Source organism: Bombyx mori, chromosome 10 (assembly GCF_030269925.1).
Source record: "Bombyx mori chromosome 10, ASM3026992v2".
Lineage (NCBI taxonomy): Eukaryota > Metazoa > Arthropoda > Insecta > Lepidoptera > Bombycidae > Bombyx > Bombyx mori.
The window spans coordinates 3,940,858-3,964,072 of NC_085116.1; the positions used below are offsets into that span (position 1 = coordinate 3,940,858).

General features: G+C 40.7%; 1 protein-coding gene and 1 long non-coding RNA gene across 2 annotated transcripts in view; both read left to right on the plus strand.

The window, feature by feature from the left end:
• Window positions 1-23,215, plus strand: part of LOC101737694 (T-box transcription factor TBX6) — a 58,158-nt gene that overhangs the window by 23,439 nt on the left and 11,504 nt on the right. Inside the window, exon 3 of the mRNA XM_004930448.5 lies at window positions 15,587-15,854. Within this exon, the coding sequence (XP_004930505.2) occupies window positions 15,587-15,854 (268 nt within the window). The remainder of the gene's footprint in view (window positions 1-15,586; window positions 15,855-23,215) is intronic.
• On the plus strand, window positions 8,055-9,311 carry LOC134199577 (uncharacterized). Its single transcript, XR_009974132.1, has 3 exons — window positions 8,055-8,141; window positions 8,359-8,492; window positions 8,624-9,311. It is a non-coding gene; the product is annotated as an uncharacterized LOC134199577 (long non-coding RNA).

Genomic DNA, 23,215 nt, shown 5'->3' on the forward strand with positions numbered 1-23,215 from the left:
GAATATTGCTGATATTAACGAATCGGTACGATATGCCGATGCGCATCACATCGAGCAATATCGTGTATCGGCTGATATCGAAATATAGATTTCGATTCATGAATCGGTCCGATATGGCGATGCGCATCACATCGAGCAATATCGTGTATCGGCTGTATCGAAATATAGATTTCGATTCACGAATCGGTCCGATATGGCGATGCGCATCACATCGAGCAATATCGTGTATCGGCTGATATCGATATATAGATTTCGTGCGGGGCGATATCGGATTCAACGATATTGCTTCGATATATAGATATTGAATCTATATACGATTTATATCACCCACTCCTAACGTATTACGCGAGTTGACGCGTTCGGTGCGAACGATTGGCGGAGAGCGTGATCGTTGTGATTAGATTTTTAATCCGTTAAAATTTTAATTCGAATTAAATTGCTTACTGAATATAAAGAAAAAATAATTCGAATGTATTACCTAATTATAAAGGGCGTTTCATTTTAATTAACTACAAATAAAAAAGTTCGAAGAGCGCACATAATAGTTTTACGTGATATATTTTCTTTACGAAGTATTCTAAGCAGATAAACTTACAGCCAACTTAGTGTAACCAAAGGCCATAGAGTACATATTTAGCATCCGAAGTTTTAAATGCATTGAAATAATATCTAACCTATTCCTATCCTTCAAATTAAAAAAGTAAAAAAAGAACAATTCAAGGCTCGCAAAATTAATCAAAATTACGCAATCCGTTTCATCCCTTTAAACATAGTAAGAAAAACTTTGTTAAAAAAAAGTCTTTCTGTCGTTAAATTAATACATCAGGAAACTGCTTCGTAAGGACAATAGAAGAGCCAGTTACAGCTTATTTTGGAAATACATTACTCTATCTTTCACGATTCAAATTCTATACACAGCTTTAACGAGATGTGAAACTGTTTCAATCGGTTTGTGAACAATCAGTGACACCGTCTCCTTGTAGTACATACGGCAAACAGACGTAACTGCTCGCCACGTTCGCTATCGGTCGGTTACTTACACCACGCACACTAAATTAATACCAATTAACACACGCGGGCTTAATTGTGAATCGGGCTCGGTTCGCGTGTGGCGGCCTCTTTGTCGGCACCACAAAACCAATGCGTGCGCGCAACTTTAATTCGCAGCCGTATCTTAGCCCTTCCTCGAAAAGCTTCCTAAAATACAGGCGCCGTTCATTTATTGTAACGCCGTGCAATACTCGACTGTATCGTAATTAAGTAAGTTCGTATGTCGATAATTAGAAGACAGTTGGCTGTAAGGACCACGGCACCACGGTACGACGAGCGAGGTGCCTGCCTTTGATTGATTGCTGCGGTCTCATCGCCGATTCTATTTATCGATCGTTTAAGATAAGATGGTGATCTACCACGCGGTAATAGTCCTTCGGCTCCTTTACTTAGACCCAATAAATGAGATGCGTCTCCGATAGTGTTTACGTACCGACTACACCGATCCTTATGCGAAGCCATAAACTAAAAGCAATAAAGTTTCTAAAGGTGGACTCCGAAGATCCGACTAGAACGTTTTCGACTTAATCGTATCTCAAAAGGCAAATAAAAATATGACTTATTAAAAATTCTACCGCTACTATCAACATGATCTTTTATCTCAGATAAAAATCACCGCTTTTCAGGCTATCATCAATTCTTTGCTTATATCGGAGCTTTGACAGGATTATAATTAGAAACTGTCCGTCCTTATGGGTTGTCGTTTTTAATGTCGCTAGTCGGGTCCCATACTGCGCTCGCATTTCATTAAGTCAAACGTTAAAAAATTGGGAGTTTCTCATAAAACGGCGTGATTTATGCCGGGTCGGGAGCTAACGAGCGATCGCCACTGGGCCGCCGCGCCACACTCTCTTGTCACCTTCACTGTAATCTTATTGTTTCCAGGTAAATTTTATGTTGACTACTTTTACATTATTATTTTTTTATTTTGAAAAAAAAAACAAGTCAAATGCGACTACTTTTTTTTTATAATGTGCTTAAATCTACAACAATAGAAAAAAAACATAACTTTAATTCGTGTTCGCAAACTTTGATTATCTTCCTGAGATGTAAGATTCGGTTTTTTTTTTTTTTTTTTTTTTTCCTACCTATGCTGATAGCCTTGAGAGGCTATTTCAGCTTCACCCTAACGTTTGTAGGTGAGCTCGCGGGGCTCAACCGGAGAGTTGCTAACACTGACCCTAGCAAGAGCAGTGCTTCGCAGAATCTACCACCGGATCGGAAACGCGACCCACTGAGAAGATCCGGCGAGAAACTCAGTGGGCTGTGTCTGTGGGTTAGTTCGCTCGTCGAGCCCTTCGTCGCAAGCGACGGGTTCGACGAGGACGGTGACCGGTGCTTGTGGTGCCTAAGAGCACTGTTAATGGATCAGGAGGATCCGTAATGACGTGCTTTGGGCGACGTCGACGGTTTACCATTCGGTCTACTGGGTCGGGTATGTAATTTCCAGCGGCTACGATGAGAGGGTTCTCATGTCGTGCCGCCTTCTCAAAATGGCGCAGCGATGCCGACTGTAGATACTTACTGACAGAGTCGAGCTCCAGGTCATCATGGAGATCCACATTCCTAAGGAACCATGGCGCTCCGACGGCTATCCTGCAGAATCGGGATTGAATAACCTGAAGGGGCTTCAAGTTGGTGCGGGCTGCGTGAGCGAACACTACGCTTGCATACGTCATAACGGGGCGTATGCAAGTTTTGTAGAGAGTTACCTTATTACGGAGGGACAGTTTGCTTCGCTTGCAAAGCATAGGGTAGAGACGTCCTAATATGAAGGCGGCACGGTCGCGTACCGTTTTAATATGGGGACGGAATGTCATCCCTCTGTCGAGGGTGACGCCTAGGTATTTGACCTGCGTGGCCCACGGTATGGGCTGGCCAAAGAGAGTGACGGGGCTAACGGCGGAGGTGTTTGCGCGCCTATTAGGGAGTGGGATGCTCGAAGTGGTATTCGGAGGGCGACCCCTTTTGAAGAGCACCGCTGTGCTTTTCGTGGGGTTGATGTCGATGCGCCACTTCCGGAACCACTGTCCCATGGTGGCTACTGCGATCTGGAGTCGCCGATGAAGCAGCGACATCTTCCTACACGAGTAGAAGATAGCCGTGTCATCGGCGAAGAGCGCTAGATGGGTCTCCGGAGACCGGGGTATATCATTGATATACAAACTAAATAATAACGGGGAGAGCGCGGAGCCTTGCGGGACTCCGGCAGTCAGTTGACGGGGACGAGAACGAGTTCCCTCTACTCGATATCGAAACGAACGGTTCGACAAGAAGTCTCGTATGATGAGCACAAGTCTGTCTGGCACTCCCATGTTGTACAGTTTGTAAATTAAACCGTTGTGCCAGACTTTATCGAACGCCTTCGCGATGTCGAAGAAGAGGGCGCCGGTCGGGATTTGTTTACGCCTATTTAGTCCTATCAGGATGTGCTCCGTGAGGCGGTGCACTTGTTGTACGCACGAGTGTTTAGAGCGGAATCCGAACTGTTCGTCTATGAGAATTTTGTTCGCGGTAACAAAATCCCAGAGGCGTTTCCTAAGGAGCCGTTCGTAAATTTTTCCTATCGTCGGGAGGAGACTAATCGGACGGTAACTAGATGTTTCGTTTGTCGGTTTGCCCGGCTTATGTATACCGATAACGTCCGCTTCTTTCCACACCGCGGGAAAGATGCAGTGCGTCATAGCGGCATTTAAAATTGTAGCCAACATTGCTATCAGTTGGACTGGCAAGAGTTTTAGCGCGCGGTTGCGAATGCCGTCGGAGCCGGATGCCTTCCTAGGTTGGAGATTGTGGATCGCGTCTCTAACTTCGTCAGTGGTAATGGGGGGTAACGCGTCCGAGGGCGGCAGGGAAGCTCTGCGCTCGACCTCCCTGTCGACTAACTCGGTGTGTTCGGGGTCCGCGTGTTGAGTGCTGGTGGTGCACTGCTCTTGCAGTGCATCGGCCAGCAGCTCAGCCTTGTCATCGTCATCGAATGCCGGTGGTTGGCCTGAAGGGCGTACGAGGGGAGGCATAGTAGCGGTAGTTTCGGATTTGAGAGTCCTAGCTAGTCGCCAGTATGCTTGGTGGGAGGGCGCGAGTTGTTCTAAATAACTATGCCAATTATCGTTACGCGCGTCGCTTAGGCGGGAGTGGACTTCGCGTTGTAGACGACGCATCCGAATCCGGTTTGAATGCGTGGGAAGCCGATCGTAGGCCCGGATTGCCGCGTTCCTAACTCTTAAGAGATTCCTAAGTTCGGAGGATAGTCTGATGCGGTGGAAGCTGTCCTCCACATCGACTTCTTTTGAAGATCTAATGATCGCGGAAGAGATGTGATCGGTAATGATGTTTATGGATTCGACGGTGTCCTCGGGGGATAGATTCGAATCCAGGCCGTAAGGGAGGATTGGCGGAGCGGCTTCGGCTAGGCACGTGCCCAGCTTATTCCAATCCACCATGGTCCTCGTAACAGTGACTGGGTTGTGGGGGCGACCGAGCTGCATAAGGACAGGTCGGTGGTCTGAGTCGAGCTCTGACAGTGCTTCGATGGAACGTAAGCGCAGAGTTACGTTCCTAAGCAATGCCAGGTCTATAGTGCTCGGACAGAGCGCGATGTTATACGGATAACATGTTGGAGTTGGGGGACCGACTACTTCAAAAGTGAGGTCGTCTATAAACGCGTCGAGACGCCTACCGTTAACGTTCGTACGATGGCAGTTCCACCTAGTGTGGTGGCAATTTAAATCGCCTGCCAGGATGACGGAGTCTCCCATGCCGAACAGTGACTCGATGTCACTGCTCAGGAGGGGCTTGTCCGGGGGGAGATAAACGGATGCGATGACGATCGGCTGGTGTCCCGTCAGCGAGATACGGCACACTGACGCCTCGATATGTAAGAGCGAGGGAGTATCGAGAGGGACAACGTGCAGGGCCCGCCTATAGTAAATGGCAGTCCCGCCTTTGGAGGCGGTGAGTCTGTCATTCCTAACCATGACGTAATTCGCGACTTTCGGGTCACGACGCGAGGGCTTCAGACAGGTCTCCTGCACTAACAAAATATCTACAAGATTGTCGCGGAGGAATTCGAAAATTTGATCGCGTTGCCGCGCGAGTCCGTTAGCATTGTAGAATGCTAACGTAAGGGAATACGGTTTTTCTCTACCTTTTTGCGCCATTGATTACCGGTAAAGAATTTTTATAACGTGCGAGACACGGACTCGTAGACGTCCATGTGATCGAAAGCGGCCGCGAGCCGCTGTTCGGGGGTTACCGACCTACGGATAGCATCTGCGAACGATCGCAGACGGTCAAAGTTTACCGCGGTGACGAAGTCGCGCACGAGCGCGAAGTCGTTGACGCGTGAGGGTTGCGGGGGGCGGTACGCGGGCGCGGGGCGAGGTGCGAGCAGGGGCTGAGGCGCGTGACGTGTCGCAGGCGGGAGCTGGGGTACGTTTTGTGTTCCCTCCTTCGTATACGGCAGCGGTTTTTTCCACGCCGAGACGGTGGGAACCGCAGCCGGTACGAAGGCTGGTTTCGGCACTGAAGGCGCCGAAGTCTTTGGGTCGACGGTTCGGGGGGCTGGGTGGTTCGGGCGTTTACGCGGAGCCCTAGGACATCCGCGGTAGTTTGCCGGGTGCCCTTGCTTAAGGCATAGGACACAGCTTGGGGGTTCCGTCGCGGTTTCCCTCACACGCGAACATTCTGTGGTTGCGTGATCGCCGAGGCATTTCACGCAGCGGGGGCGCGCGTGGCAATTACGCGCTGAGTGGCCATAGAGCTGGCACCTGTGGCACTGCCCGGGAGTACCACGTTTATGGGGGGCTTCGATGGTGACCCCGGAGAGGCCGCATATCGTTTTGAGACATGAGATTCTTTTCTTTGCCTCCGGGGTTGATTCTAGCGCGACGAGAATCATATTGTACGGCTGTCTGCCGCGTCCGCTGTGCATCCGGTGCACACTAGTTATTGGGAGGGACTGACCGATCAGATCCTCCTTTACGTAGTCTATGTCGAGTTCCTTGGGGACTCCACGTATCACTACGCGGAGTTCGCGGTCCTCCTGAAGAGCATAGGTGTGATAGCCTATGTTCTCCTTTCGGAGGTAAGCAGAGAGGGCCCTATGGTCGCCCGGCGTTGCGACCTTAATCTGAATCCCATGCGCGACGTTACGCGCATGGGTATAATTAATTTTGTTGGCCTGAAGGGCCTGGGATACGCGATTCCACGCTGACTTCTCCTGGAGTATCAGCGGGGGCGGGACAACTGTTTTAGGCGCGGGCGCGGTTTTTGGGCGCGGCGGTGGGATTACGCGGCGGGCGGAGTCCGACTCCGGCGTTACGACTACCTGCGGTCGGGAGGCAGTCGCGGACTTGGTTTGCTTCGTCATGGAGCTCCGGGACTCCACGACGCGAGTACGCTTTTTACCGCGCGTTACAGTTTGGAACCCATCCGAGGTTCCGGGTTGAGGGCTAGTCGCGGACTCGAAGTCCATCTCCGATTCAGTATCGGAGCCTGAACTAGACGCTATTGAGGTCGCGACGGACGAAACTGACGTGATTGACGCGGGCGCGGGGGTAGCGGGGGCGGGGGCGTTAGACGCTACGGCGGCGGCGTGCGTACGTGCGCTTGAACACGGACCGGCGGCGGGGCACGCGAGGCATGCCTGCGAGGCATGTTTGGCGACGGCGGCGAGAGATGCGGGGGGAGAATATCTGCCAAATGAGGCCCTATAGGCTTCGAATTCGGGCGCGATTGACGGATATTTTTCCCGAATGAAGTCGATGAAAAGTTTTTCCTCCATCTTTACGTGATTTTCGCCCGGGGGGGGCGGCCCCGGGACTTAAACACGCGCTCGCCTTGCGGCGAGGCCCCTGCGTCGGTAACACTAAATTGGCCGAAGCGATTCTAGGAATTTTAGAAATTTTAGTGAATAGAATAAATAGAATAGAATTAGAGTGAATAGAACCACTGCACAGTTCCCGGGCGGCAATGCCTTGCAATTAGGCGCAGGTACAAATTCCGAGAAACACTTGGGCCACAGATGTGCCACGAACAATGGTCTATTATCACCGGTAGTCACTTCCGACAAAACAATGAGCACGTCCACGCGCGTCGGTTGCTCAAATCGGAATGGAAGATTCGGGTTGTTAAAGCTTTAACATCAGCTTTTTAAGTTGTAGATGCGATCGGTAGATAAGCTTCGGGGCACCCTCGCCGGCGGGCCGCCATTTCTTTTGCGCGCATTGTCTTCTTAATTATCGTATGCTTGTCGGTCATTTGGTCCTTCGACGTGTAATTTACGAGTATACAATCTTAACTACCACGTCGCATGAGCGCTTCAGATGCGTGAATCATACAAAAAAAATCTAGAACTTTCTCCACAAAAATATTATAAGGCGGACAATCAATAACACAAGTCTTAAGTTCTTTGAATGTGTAAGTACGTAAATAACTTAGTCTTAAAAAAGAACTTCACGAAAAATTCCGCTAAAAGATAGCTATCTGTATTTTACAAAAAAAATATGACACAAGACCTGTTTATGTCTGGCTAGACTTATTTTTTTACGACAATATTATATGATGATAATATCATACGATCTTGTTTGTCTCGATCAAGATCCACTGGTTTATTTTATAAATAAACATAATATAATAATTAAAAAAAACACGTATAAATAGAAAGCTAAACTAAAAATTCAAACCAGCATGAATTTATCCTATTTTCAATGAAATCCAACGAATTAAATTTGATGATTACGTTTTAACATTTCGTAATGTAGGTAAATGCATAGATACAGGTCAAGGTAATAAAGCATGTTAATAAAATGGCGGCTTCGAACTTGTGGATGGCCTTTAGTACCTTTGTATTTTTAATTACTTCACAATCGTCACTATTTTGAACCACCCACCTATAAATAGGACGATGTTCCTAATTCAAGACCATCGCTTTAAATCATCATAATGCCGATACTAAAGTAACAAGGGCAATAAAAAAAAAAAAAAAAAAAAACAGATTATATGTCAAAAATGGAATCTACATTAGATTTGCTTCCCGCCAATAAATTTCTTAATTTAAATAAAGAAAACTTAGTTGTCAAAAAATAAAGGTAAGAAAGATTCACGGATAAGAAACTAGTACATACGTTGAATTTAACAAATTATTATTTTGGTCATACCACACGATGAAGACACGCCTCACTGCTGACCGATCAATTACCGCCTGGCCACACAAGGAAACATCCAATAACAACATTCTGAACGAGCCAAGAAACCTGTCTACAATCTCGACATTTGTTTAATAAATTCTCTTTTTCTTAATTGCAGAGTACCGAAAGACAGCGTATAGCATTATAACAACATAACGTAATAATCTAGGTTGTAACACAATGAATTGTTTTCTTGCTTTGCTTACCGGCGACAATTACTTTAACGACCTCCCACAATCTGCGAACTGTCTTGTAAGCTTAATCCGTCTTAGTCGTAGTGTCAATGTGTCAATTTACATAATACATAACAAACAAATCTTATTGTCACTTCTTTACCATATTGTTTCGGAAGCTATTTCCAAACGTAACTTTATTTATTTTAGGTTTTCTGATCATCATCGAAGTTGGAAGTTTTGTGTTAACTCAAATGCGTGATTTCGATAAGTTTTCGCTGCAGTAATTAATATAAAAACATCAGCTCCTCCGCCTCGATGTAAAGCTACCTTATTGCGCAAAAGGGCGCCGACGGAACGATTAAAAATTTCCAATTTCCGCAAGTCGCCAAGAGGGTTGTAAATTTAGCGACCCGACGAACATAAACATGTCACGCAGGTGTACTCGCGCCGCGGGCGTGCCGGCTTCTTTGTAAAATCAAGCGCCCCGCCTTTCTCTTCTTGCACATTATCATTGAATAACTTTATCAGAAACATTAACATTCGACCATTATACCACCCCAAATCGCTAGTTACAAATGTTATTGAAGACCGCTCAGTAACTGCAGCAAGATTGTCTGACTGATATCTTACGTAATATTTGTTTATATAAATTAATATGAACAATACCATAATAATATTGCATTATTAAGTATTATTGTAAAAAAAAATTATTTAATTCTATTTTCAAGTCGCTATTTGGAATATTCTTGCCAAAGAGCTATCCGCCACAGATAAATAATTTCATCTGCTTCAAAATTGTCGTTAATGAATAATAAAAGTATTTGCGTAATAATGTAAATATAATTTATTATAAATTCTCAATTTTTTTCACAAAATACACGAATCAATGTCATTACCCAATTTTTTTCGCTTGACACCCTTCGCCGGGCAAAGATTACGAAGTTTTTGCTACCACCTGCAGCCCGTCAAAAAACCGATAAAAACAAAAGTTTTTGTGGACAATCGTTATGATTGAATGCATTGTCGCTGATTTTAAACAAAGTTCGACGGATAGCGGGTCCCTATCAATATGCTAATACGAAGGTTCATCTCCCGAGACGAATCCGTTATTTTTTGTGACTGCCCGAATCACCAAATCGGTTTATTTGTTCAGTTACGAGCGTATTTCTTTATGACTATAGTTTGTTTGGATTGCGGACGCAAGCTTTGGAAACATATGTATGTGTGTGTTTGTTGTGTGTGTAGTGAAGTTTTTAGTAAATGTTTCTTAATAATATGTACGAAAAAAAAAACATTTATGGTTCAAATTGAATCTATTACCCAGTTTTTAGAACATTATTTATTTTTAAAATAGGAAGTTAGTGGATTAAAAAGTCTATCGTGCTATACGATAATCATTGCAATAATAGAGCACTATAAATTATTTTAATGATGTTTCGTTAATTATGGGAATGTTATCAGCTCGTTCTTGGTAAAAAAAAGTCAAGTTGCGACCTAGCGAGGCTACAGCGATGTCGACTCTCATGTTTCCTACAAATAACGTAATTAAAATTGTTCAATGCGGAAAGCGGAAAACAAAATTGTTTCCAGTGAACTTGGAATTAACGAGATTCGTTGCCTATTGCCTGCAACAATCGAGATACGAATTCGAGTTATGCCTTAATCGATACCGTCACGATTTTTTTTTTTCAATAATCGGACCTTGATAAAATCCTTCTAGATGCAACGCAACCAAACTAATATTTGTATACAAGGAGTGCGATTCTCACGGGTCTCGCTCTCACAGTCCTAGTGAACAATTTGACACTTACAGGTGTACCATTTTTTATGGGTGCAGACAATGGCGTTGCTGTTTACTCTGGCCCACATCTGGGCGGAATAAAAAACCGGCCGGACCTCTCGTGTGAGCGCTAATGAGGTCGGACGATACCCTGCCTGAGAGGGGAGGTACGGGTCCTTGTACTAGCCTCTCGACTTATTTATCTATAGACCGTTTAAAACGAACAGATGTCGCAGTACAAGAGCACGTCTGTTTTATTAACTACTCCGTTTACAGTAGCATTGAACTTGACGATAAAAAAGCCATGAAATTAGCAGTAAAGATAAGTGAAGATGTGTTGGGGTAGGTTCGATAGTAAGGCGCAAGCGATGCCGTGTCTGTCACTACGATAAGGCATCAACGGTTGCGTTACAAGTACATATCGACAAGTAATAGGCTATTAGGATTAACGGCATTTCGCTTAATACGCAACATTTATCTTTGTAATTAAAGGTCCGTTTTGTTTGGTATTAACATCAACAATTCAATGTTTTTAATTTAACTTCAACCAGACGATGACCGAGCTTTGCTGGGTTTTTTTTATAACGCCATCTTGTTGTGTCTTTAAAGCGGTTAGTTGCCCTCAATTAATAAAAACAGTATTATTATTCGCCAATAGATGTCGGGAAAGTTGATTATTGAAAACACAAATAAAACAACATTTTCTGAAAATAAATCGTAGCTAGATCGATTTATCGCCCCCGAAATCCCCTGTACTATACTAAATTTTATGAAAATCGTTGGAGCCGTTTCCGAGTTTCAGATTATATATATACAAGAATTGCTCGTTTAAAGGTATAAGATTAAGTTTTAAGATTAAGGTATAAGAAGTTTTTTTTGCTATGATTTTTTTTTCAAATTTTTAACTTTAAATAGCTCTCCTGTAAAGATGCAAAAATGTCGCTCAAACCAAATAGTCTTTCACGCCTCGATACTATTACGTTATAAAACTTCTAAACGATTGAAGCTACAAATATTACAGGATGTAAACCTGTATAAATATCGGTAAGTTCTCGCATAAATTCAGAATCGGTCCGTTCTATAGTTTCGAGTGCGGATGTTAGAGCGGATATGACAGTTTCTTTCCTGGCTATTAGCGCCTCCGTGCGGCAATTGGCGAGTTGTTACCGATTTACGGCCCACTCTAAACTTTATTCAACACTGTTCTGGTGGTCCTATTGTGTTCCTACCCACAAAAGACGAACGCCGCGATAAAAAGCGCTCCCGAGATATTTTACGGCGGTCCGTTTTATTTATAATTGTAAACGATATCGTAAACAAAGACTGGTTGGTCATCGACTTAAAATTAAAAGTTTGACAACGGAACACTATTCTTTAAAACCGTAATCTCAGCTATTAAGGAAACAATTTCGTGTTAATAACATTACGTTTGAAAAGTACATAATTAAGATAGCCGGCCGAGTGGTGTGTGAGCGGCGAATTCTGGATTATAATACTTTTGCGTTTTAAATCGTCACGCTTTTGTCGGCTTGGCCGCCGTGTTCAAACGAATCGATAACTGGCTGCCGATGTGATAAGGACATCTCACACGAACGGTAGTTGAGTAAAGGGATATGTCAGCGTACAGTCAACAAAACAATTGATATTATGTCGAGTGACTTGTGTACGATTGAAAAATCCTAACAACAAATCTAATGTTTACACTAGCTGGCCCGGCAAACGTTGTTTTGCCATATAAATTATTTCTATGAAAGATAAATAACCTAGATACCGACTGTAGCGCTCTCTGCCGGGCTGATTTGTGAATCTAAACCATCCAGGGTGCCACCCAAATGCATACAAAAAAATCATTCAAATCGGTTTAGCCGTTTAGGAGAAGTTCAGTGACAAACCCACGTACAGAAGAAGTATAATAATATATAAAGATTAGCAAAAACATCAATATTTTATGGCAAATCAATATCGATTTAATAAAATAACCAAACAGTTTTTAGTTTATTATTAAAAAAAAAAACATTAAGCGAATGACGTCAATACGTTTGAATCGTATTCAGAATTTGATGTTGATTTATTTAAGTGAACATGCGAAATAAACATATAAATACAATAAAATACTTTATTGAAGTCTCATTTACTGTCTGTACAGCTCACGTAAGGTAGTAGCCGGCATCGTAAACTTTAAATGGAGTCTAATTTAGTTTGTTGTTAATTGAGGCTCTGTCGGCGCTTATCTGCGGGCTGCATTAGCGCCCTCCCGGAGGCCTGGGCTCCCTCGGACCACTGATAACAGCGTAATATGACTGATCGCCTTATGAGACGCTACGAATAAACCATACCTGTTGGCACCGTTTGATTGGAATTTTTATATGCGGTACCTACGTCTATTGTCACCGCGTGTGATTGAACTAATGGATTGTTTTTTTTTGTTTACTTTTATTCATACGGCTATAAGATGATTTAAAATGATACTCACAATAAAATGTATTGTAAATTCCAGAACTGAACTGATTTAGTGTAGCTTTTTTGGTTTTTGCTAATGGTAGACATAATTCAAACGATTTATTTTACGATTTAAGCACGCGTTTTCTATTGTCATTATATTATGTACCATATTTTGAATACTATTCAGTTTTCGTGGTCACGAACGACTATTTTTTTCGTCGTATTTACGCTGATGGTGAGTGATTACCGTCGCCCATGGACGTCAACAATGCCAGGGGCAGAGCCAAGCTGCTGCCTACCGTTAAGTACTCTCCACAAGCCTCGTTTGAAGAAGGACATGTCATAGTGCTCGGAAGTGCATTGAATATTGTGCTAACTACCGTCTATTTTCCTATGAAAATATTTCTAGACTTTTAAGCTTAATTTCTCACAGAAAGAAATAATAGTATCTTTATCTGGCGGTAATCCGTGCCCACGAAAATTGTAAAAGTATTCGAAACTAATTTAATAACAATAAAAAGGCGAGATTGAACCCTAAGAGTATTTTTAATTAATAATGTACCTTTTATGCACTAATGTATGTGCTTTTTGACTGTTTTTTTTAATGTAAATTGTGTTGGTGTGCAATAAAGTATATTCTCTCTCTCTCTCTCTCTCTCTTTTATCATACGATTAGAACCAGAAATCCAGATTATTATTAAAACCAAATTAATTAAATATGATATAATGCTAGCAAAATCTTAACCTGCCTTTATTTTGAGGAAGTTTTAAAGTTTTAATAACTAAATTTTGTATAATTACCATATTAGATATCCTTTAATTCACCACTAACGACGATACGAAATTACAAGAATTTATTTTTTGATAAATCAAATCTTGCTCGGTCACTACATAATTCCAAACGTCTTGTTTTGAATTCCTTTTCTGAATTCCTAAGCGCGCATCCCAACGTTTACAACCGTACCGTGTAAACTTTACAACCGACCACCAAAACTTTGAATTCGTCCTAATTGTATTAATAGGCGTGAATAATGCCTTGACCGCCCTCCGCTCCGGCGCCAGATGTGTCGCCGGCTAAAGCGATCGTCCACCGCCCTGGGTGCCAAAAACCCTCGACACATCTAACCCTATCAAATGTCTTTTACAATCACGATAAAAATTTGAAATCCTCTAGAACGTTCCATTGTTCGTAATTCTGTTATCACCTTCTTTGTTTCATTAAATTGACTGTGAGCTTAGCCGCCCCACTGAAAGGGGCAACGGCGGAACATAGTATTGACAATGGTATTCTTTGAATGCGTGTCCGGAGACATTGCGATGCATTTATTTATTGGTGTGTCGAAATGTTTTGGTTCGTGACTCGTGGGTGGCCGTTCTCGTGCTCTTGCTATCTCAAACGTCGAACTAAAACAATTTTGCTTACGATCGTATAGTTAGTTACTCATTAAAAGTATGTCAATAACTTTACGATCGTTAACATGATTAAAATTTATGGATTTTCGGTCTTTAAATTAAAACTGTATTTATTTCCAATTTAAGTTTTTATTTATTTATTGCTTCGATGGATGAACGAGCTCACAGCCCACCTGGTGTGAAGTGGTTACTGGAGCCCATAGACATCTACAACGCAAATGCGCTACCCACCTTGAGATATAAGTTCTAAGATCTCAGTATAGTTACAACGGCTACCCCGCCCTTCAAACCGAAACGCATTACTGCTTCACGGCAGAAATAAGCAGGGTGGTGGTACCTATCCGCGAGGACTCACAAGAGGTCCTACCACCAGTAAAAAAAAGTTAACAGCAATTTAAATTTAAAACTATGTAGGTTTTTTTTGCTTTCAGCTAGTTCACCACTATTTTTTTGTTTCGCCATACCTAATTAAAGGATACCTATAGGTACATTTATTCGACGTAACAACTTCTGCGCCATCGATTCTATTTTCTTAAAGAAAAAGTGTTCAACGAAATGTTCACCAATAGCTGTATCTTTACAAATATTCAAGTAGCTCTTAATTTGTTCCAAATAGGTTGTACGAGCATCACAAAAAGACATTCAAGACGAACAGATAACTAAGTTCTAATTTATGTAAAGGGAGAACTGATTCACCTATACGGTGAAATAAGTTCGGTCCTCTGGACCTTAAGCAATTATCGGGGCTCGCAGACCAGAACGCAAATACCTACTTATCTCAAGACACAACGTCAAAAGTCAACTGCATAAATGATAATCACTCTTACCTTTGAAGCCATGTCATTAAATCGCGGCCGAATTAAGCAAAACAACTACTGTCTCCACGTGCACGGGCTCACAAACCTCCTAAACACAACCTTGAAGAAGTTCGTGATTTATTATCAAATAAAAACCTCGCTTGAGCATAGAATCAATAAAATTGTATTTACATATTGGAATTTCTTCTTTTTAGTGGCGCCTGCGATGATGAAATAAAAAAGGCTTGATCATAGATAAAAAGGCATAATCAAGCCGCTGTATATTCATTATGTTTTACCGGTGGTAGATTATTTAGTTTTTGGACTTTTGGACACAAGAGGAACTGAGAACTTGCCCGATCCATTAACGGTGCTTTTAGGTACCACATGCACCGGTCACCGTCCTCCGTCACCGTCGAACCCGTCGCTTGTGACGAAGGGTTCGACGAGCGAATTAACCCATAGACACAGCCCACTGAGTTTTTCGTTGGATTTTCTCAGTGGGACACGTTTCCGATCCGGTCGCAGATTGCGCGAAGCACTGCTCTTGCTAGGGCCAGTGTTAGCAACACAGTTTTAGCTCCGTGAGCTCACCTATACGTCAAGGGGGAGCTGATATAGCCTCTCAAGGCTATCAGCATAGGTAGGAAAAAAAACAGAACTTGTTCACGTGTCCAGCTAGTGCAAAAAAAATAGACGTTAGAACAAACAAACAAAATAATTACTTGCTTGTTTCAGACGTATGTTTCCATCGCTTCGCATCTCGCTAGCTGGTCTCGACCCTCGAGAGGAGTACTGCGTCCTATTGGAGTTATCTCTTGTCGGACGCCGGCGTTGGCGGTGGGCGGGCGGCGCGTGGGCCGCAGCGGGCGGTGCCGAACCCCAGTCCCCGCGAAGACTTATGCTACACCCAGATTCACCTGCCCCCGGACATCACTGGACGGCCAACCCCGTCTCCTTCAGCAAATTGAAGCTAACAAACAACACCATGGACGCCCAGGGACACGTAAGTACCTTAAAAATACACGATAGCTGTATATATTTTTCGTATTCGTGGTTCTACTATATCGCAATTTATTTAAAACATAATAAATTTTGATGCAAAACCGGTCTATTCTTAGTTTCGCCCATAGATAACAGATGGCTTTGTCAACATTATTTTTGCGCGTTTTGTTTTTGCCTAAAAGTAAATTCAGACCTCATTGTCTCCATACTTACTATAGTATGCTCAGGTAAGCTTAGGCCACTTTTGCCCTGACGGCCACATATAAAGTAAATAGTTTTAAAAGTGTTTTCTCCATTATCAAATTTCGGTTCAGGGCGATTTGTATTTTCCCTTTTTCGAGGAGGGCATGGTGTGGGCTTTTATGTGTCGTTACCATAATCCAGTCTATACCTGCAAAGAGTATCTTTTTTATTATTTATTTGTCTATATCTTTTATTCTCTTTTAACGCTTAACAAATGCGACACTACAGCACAAACTCCTTATACCCGTTTATTTCACTATTCGCTAATTAAAAAAATACGACCAAATTCCTATGTTCGATTTCTTTATTCGCGCATTGATTCGGTTTTCTTTCCATATTCACGTTTTCTATTTTCGCGACATATTCACGGAACGTATCTATACCCCGGAATAAAGAGCTTACTCTATTACGCTATTTAGCTTTGGACCTTAATGAGCTGGACAACACTAGTCAATATATGTAGATACATCATGCGGGCTGTCAGCTCTGATTGACGCTGATCGCTGTGCCAAGGGTCGTGGATTCGATTTTCATATCAAGCAAACACTCGTGAGATGAAAATAGCTTATTTGTTTATATTTAAACCTATATAATAAGCCTTTGTTTTCCACACGGGGATATTTTGTTTGCGACCAGATGAATGTGTGTGACTTGTCCCCTGTAATTATTATTATTAGCTCGTTAGTCCTAATTACATAAGCCAATAAAACTAACTATTATCCAAGTCGTAAAAATTTGACATAAAGATTAATTTATTTATTTAAACGTAAGGCGTTAAATACTTTATGTTCGTTTCGCAAAACCATTATCTAGACGTAAATACGACTGTTTGCTCTTAGTAAATAATGTTCACTGGAAAAACATGATGTTAATAAAAATATTCAGTACTAAAAAACCATATACAGTCATATTGTTTTACGTGTAAACTCTAAATGCCACTAAACACGTATATATATTATTTGTGTGCAGAGATAAATACGATGATTAGCAACTTTGGCATTTGGAAGTAATTACTGCTTATCGTAAAACTACACAAGCGATTTCTTTTATCGTAATTACTATCTTTTCAGTAACAAAAGCTTCTAAATGAGTCAAAGCGTACGTAATTTTTTCTTGAAGGACAAAAGTATTTAACAGTAGTTTTGCGTTCTGTTTCAACTGCGCTTGGTGTTTAAATTAAAATAGTTATAAGTCCTCAAAATGGGCGCTGCCGTTTCGCAGTTTTTGAAGTGGTCATAGCTTATAAGATAACGATGCCCAGTGTGCTCGAACGATGCGTCTATGCCGGTGTCCAAAACCCACAAGCAGATATCAACTGTCGTAACTAGATACCTACGTAGTATCAAGAGTGACTTCCACCGGATTACACCGGATAATTATCGGTTGTGGGTTCTGTAGACCCGCAAGAGTGGGTACGGTACGATAATATTATTTCTGCCGCGAATCTTATTTCTATTCATTCCGGATAATTGAGAACCCCGGGTCTTAACATGGGTGACGTCATTTACTTTGTCTATGGGCTCCGGCAACCACTTAACAGGATGAACATCGCTCATCCATCTAACCAACAAAAAATAATGAGTATATTTTCGGATAAACAAACAGACTATTGTAAGTTATTGTAAAACAAAGCGAATCATCGGAGCTTGAAAAAAGTTAATTTTCAAATACTGACTATTATGTATGTATGTTATCTACAATTAAAACCATGTCTTAAATTGATCTAATTTTACCTTACAAGGCTCCCATTTATGTTTTGTTTTCATTATTTTTTTCTGTTTGCTAGTCAGACGAGCTTGTTAGCGTTAGATCGCTACTCAAATCCATAGACATCGTAACGCGGATGTTGTCCAGTAGACAATCGAACTGTCAGTTGTAAATGTCTATCTTACCATACAGATCACAACTTCTCTCGCGGAAATCAGCAAGATGACGCAATAGACCTGTAGATACAGAAATTTTCGAAAAGTCATCACGTCTTTTGTTAGCAGGGTGACAATTAAATGGAACTAGGAATAATCCGCAGCCGCGGTATTGACACAAACTTTTTTAAATAATAAAATGATAAAAACGATCCCTACGACTTTTGATTACCAATTTGTTTAGCTATTTATTTGATTCGTCAATGTTATCTTAACATTTTTACATCCTGTAAAAACCAATGGGCTTGATAGAGAGATGTTTACAGGAAAATAGCGTTATTTAGAGGAAAACAAAAATACTAATAATATATAGTAATAAAAATATTAATTAATACATAACGAACATTATTTTAAATGAAGTGTTTGTAACACAACTAAGTGACATGTTTTCAACAAAATACTTTCATAATTAATTCATTTCAACCTATACTTAATTAAGAGACATTAATCATTAATTTTGTTTATATGCATATAAGATGTGTACGTTTTTTTATATTTATTTATTTTTAAGCATTATGTACCAACAGAATTTGCAGTAAAACATAAATAAAAATTACATAATGTTAACACACCTACAGCTCTCTAACAAAAGCGAGCCAAAACAATACCAATATAATACAAAAATAGTGATAAGTAGGTTTTAAAAACGTATAAAAAGTTATCATGTTAGATATTTTAATCTTAAAATAGCGACTCTGCCGTATTGCTGAGATTTATGAATGTTGCCAATAAGAAGAAAAGGTTTTTAATAATACATCACTATACTATAGAGCAAAAAATTTACCTATCCAGCTTCGACTGAAGATGCCAATGCGAAAAGTTTTATTGCGTTAGCTTCGCTTTAAAAATGATTGCTAGGAAAAGCATCTCAAAATGCCGAAAAATGTGTGTTAATTTCGCGATTTTTTAAAACTCTCAAAATCATTTATTTATGACAAATTAAGCATAGGGACTTGGCAATGGTACCGTAGGCGAATGCTATAAACTATTTTCACTACTTCAATAATTTTTTGAGGAGGAATAAGAGGTAATACTTATGATTCTGGCTGGATTAAATGCAACTTTTATTTCTTCTTAAGCCTTCTTAATATTCTCCGGCTTTTGCTCGTCGTAAGCATAATTAAAATTACTTTTAGCCTTTAATCCTACGTCTTCTGTTGTCCTTACATTATTTCCGATTTTTTAAACACTTTAGAGTTTTCATGATCGCGGGCCACTAAAGTACTATATACAGTCCACATTTGAATATTGAGCTAATACCAATACTAATAAAACCAAAATCAAACTTTTGCAAGATTAAACTGTAAAAGTAAATTTATATATATATATATATTCATGCCACACAAAAGTAACGTTGAATAGAAGAAGTAGTAAGAAGTAAGTTGTATTAATGGGCATAATTTGAATTAACCACATGATGACAAAAAGGCTAACAATTTTTTTAAATGTCTATTCAATACTCCGCTATTTTCGTGGTGTGAGAATATGTATTGAATAAGAATTCAATTGTTGTTGTTTTTTTTAATTGAGACTCCACCAAGATTTCTGAATACGGTGTACGGTGTGTGAATATTGCATGTATTTTTATAATATTATATAATTACTAGCTGACCCGGCAGACTTCGTACTGCCTCAATCGATAAATAAAAGACCAAAACTTTTGTATAAAATAAACCTAAAACAAACAAAAAGAATCCGTCCGTCATTTTTATTTAATTCCTAGCATTTTTATATTTATCTACCTTTTAAACCTTCTCTGGACTTCCACAAACAATTCAAGACCAAAATTAGCCAAATCGGTCCAGCAGTTGTCGAGTTTTAGCGAGACTAACGAACAGCAATTCATTTATATATATATATATAGAGATAAGATGAGGCATACGTTACTGTAAAGTTAAACTGGTATTCGTAACATCGAAGAATAGGCTACGAATCGCATTGCATAAAGGTCTGCGATCAGTTTTTTTTTTAAAGTAGGTACATATTGACTTTCCCATGGTAAATAGATACAAATTGAACATATCCGGCTGCTGCAGGCCTCCTAATAATATTAAGTGTCAGCTGTTTGTCTTTACCAAATACATACGACACGAAACAAATTCAAGAACATATCCAGAGAAGCTACGTTCAGTGTTCCACGTGAAAATATTTACAAGGATTTTCCAAATATCTGATCAAATTTAGTGAAACTCTAACATGATAAATAAGGTTATATTTAAGTAAAATATGATTAGAGATTTCTTTTTATTAGGTAACGCAAATGAACTAACGATTCAACTCATAATAAGTGATTGCTAGAACCCAGAATCATCACAATGTCAATGCCGCCACTCACGTCGTCGTCAAAGTCGTCGTGGCCTGACAGATAAGACGTCCGGTGCACTCGTGTTGAGCGATGCACCGATGTTCGAATCTCAGGCGGGGACCAATTTTTCTAATGAAATACGTACTCGACAAATGTCTACGATTGACTTCCACGGTTAATATTACCAAAGCTAACGCCTACTATTTGTAGAACTTGGCACAGGCTTTGTTACATGAGTCCATATATTTTCAACTTCGACCAGATTGGTTGAGACGTAATTATAATATTAGGTCATTACAGAGCTCCAGACGAAACCGCAGTATGCTCAGCAAACGAATTTAAAATTTAGCTTCTCAGAAATAAGGCTGTGATTACATAAACATAGGCAGTCGTATAACGCGCCGCAGGAGTCTCGTAACACAAAGACTTCTCTAAGCATTTCGTCACTCGAACAAATACGCTGAAAGGTATTGTGTGGAGGCTTTGTGCCTACGAGTAACTGTAGTTCTTTATTCGAGAGGTTTGTTTGGACAACGCTTTTGACGCCTCGATTATTAAACCCAAGAAATGCGTCCAAGTTTAATGCTCTGCTCACAGTTTCGTGCGGACTCTTCGCCTTCGTAAAATATTTTATTACCCCACTTTGTCATGTTAATTAGTTACCAGAATACTTTCCGATTTAACTATGAACGTTCAGCTAGTTACATTTCTTCGTTTGTCTGGAACTTAAGATTTAATGAAACAATATTGCGCTCACCTTTTCTTTCTGATTGAAGTAGTGAGGGGCGAGCACGAGACTAGCGAAAAAATATTCTTAACGCTATTAAGTTCAAGCAGCTCGGTATGTTTCGGCCTACTTTTGCCGCGAAGCTGAAGAGTAGAATCTTCAAACTTGTGTCTTAAGATGAGCTACAGCCTTAACCAGTAGACTCTGATCTCCACTTTATACCAGGTAGACCACGAGCTCTTTTGCCTACCTTATCTTCAATCGAGCTATCCAACTCTGGAACAAATAACCCTCTACAGAGACCTCACAATGTAACTTGTTCATTTCAAAATGATGTGAGGTGAGCTCTACCTTCAAAAGCAATTAAAAAACTAATATCACGTGTTTACAAGTCAACAATTTACGTTCATGTGAAATGGAACAAGCACTAAAAAATAAACATGAACTCCATTAATCACAACAATCTCAATTCACGGCTATCACGCATGCTACAAAACGTCATAACACTTGTTATTATGATGGGTAGGGGTAAAGGGACGGCAAAAACTATCTGTGGGGCACGCTTCAGTGCGTTTCGCCCTAATGCATAAGGATTCAGGCAGTCGCGGCGGGCGGCGTCTTTATATAACCATCCATTACAATAGCCTCGGCTACCGATCCACAGAAGCCGACAATTCGCATGGAAAATCACTTGTTGCACACTTGAGAGGTCGGTAACTGGTAAAAAAGATACCATTGTTCACCCTTTTAGTGGATTTTTAGCGAGATATCAAGGGTGCAGAGTTTTTGTGTTGCAAAGAAACGAGCCGTGTGGATTAATATGTTAACAAGGAATTAAAAACAAAAGACTGACTTCGCAGACTTAGGTACGTTTACAGATATGGTATCTCTTATTGTATTTTCTATTGAGGAGGAAGATGGGGATATATAGGGGGAAGAGGTCGACCGAAGAAGACATAGATGGAGTGTGTGAATTACGGTATGAGAGAGAAAGGAGTGAGTGTTGAGTTGACGGCTGATAGAAGAGAATGAAAGAGAAAAATTAGCTGTGCCGACCCCGCCTAGTGGGATAAGGTGAAGAAAAAGAAGAAGATTGTATTTTCTATTTAATGTATCTATTGATATTGTTTAGAGTTTGACGCTTAAACATGAAATAAATATTCCGTATCATTATCAGGGACAGAACGCACTACGAGCCCACCCTTGAAGTCGTTGTGGCCTAAAAGATAAGACGCCTCCTGTACTCGTGTGGGACTATGCCGGTGTTCGAATCCCGCACACAGGAACCAATTTTTCTAATGTAATACGTACTTAACTCACATTCCAAAATTTTGATATACATAATTAATCAACAATTAAGCATAGATCTCAAGTATCAAGATGGGTGCTATACTGCTATATCTAGCTTGCGAGGTTTTGCATCCCAAGCCTTGTAGTTTTGAAATTTCATACAGAGATCATGCAATCGAAGATCCTCCCTCACGTCTCAAGATACGTAGCACGTTGAAATAACTTTAGGCTCCGGTAACAATTATCGTCAGCCACATATTTACACCCCTAAATTCTAATCGTACACTCGTCGTAGTCTTAGCAAATACAATCTATTTTTTATTATTAAAAATACACAACTTAGCCGTGTTTCGTTATTTTAAAAACATAAGGGGTAGCATCAAAAAAAAAAGTCTTCAAATTTAAAGAATCCACGACACATTGAGTTATCGGTGGATCAGTAGTCTGGTGTAAGAAGCGTCCGTGGTTCTGTCCCGGCAACCCAACGTTATCTGTTACACATCTTGTCACGCCGTTGCGACCGTTTCGGTGTTAATTGTGGAATAGAACATGACATGTTACATTACCCTTAAGTTAAGGCGTTTTCGAATCACAAAAACGACAAAACAAAAAGAAAAACCTATATAAATTTGAGTTTGGTGTTTACAACTTAAAATAGATGATAATAAGAACCTATTAAGGAATATATCGGAAACTTTTTAGGTTCTGATAAAAAACAATTAAGATGTTACACATTTAAAAGATCGATAGGTAGTTTTTCAAATGCTCTGTCTTGTGATTTAAACTCAGTGCGCTGATTAACAATTGTAGCTCTGATAGTCACTTAATACTATCGAAGCCATGAGTTCGTCTATCAGTCCAAAATAATAAAATAA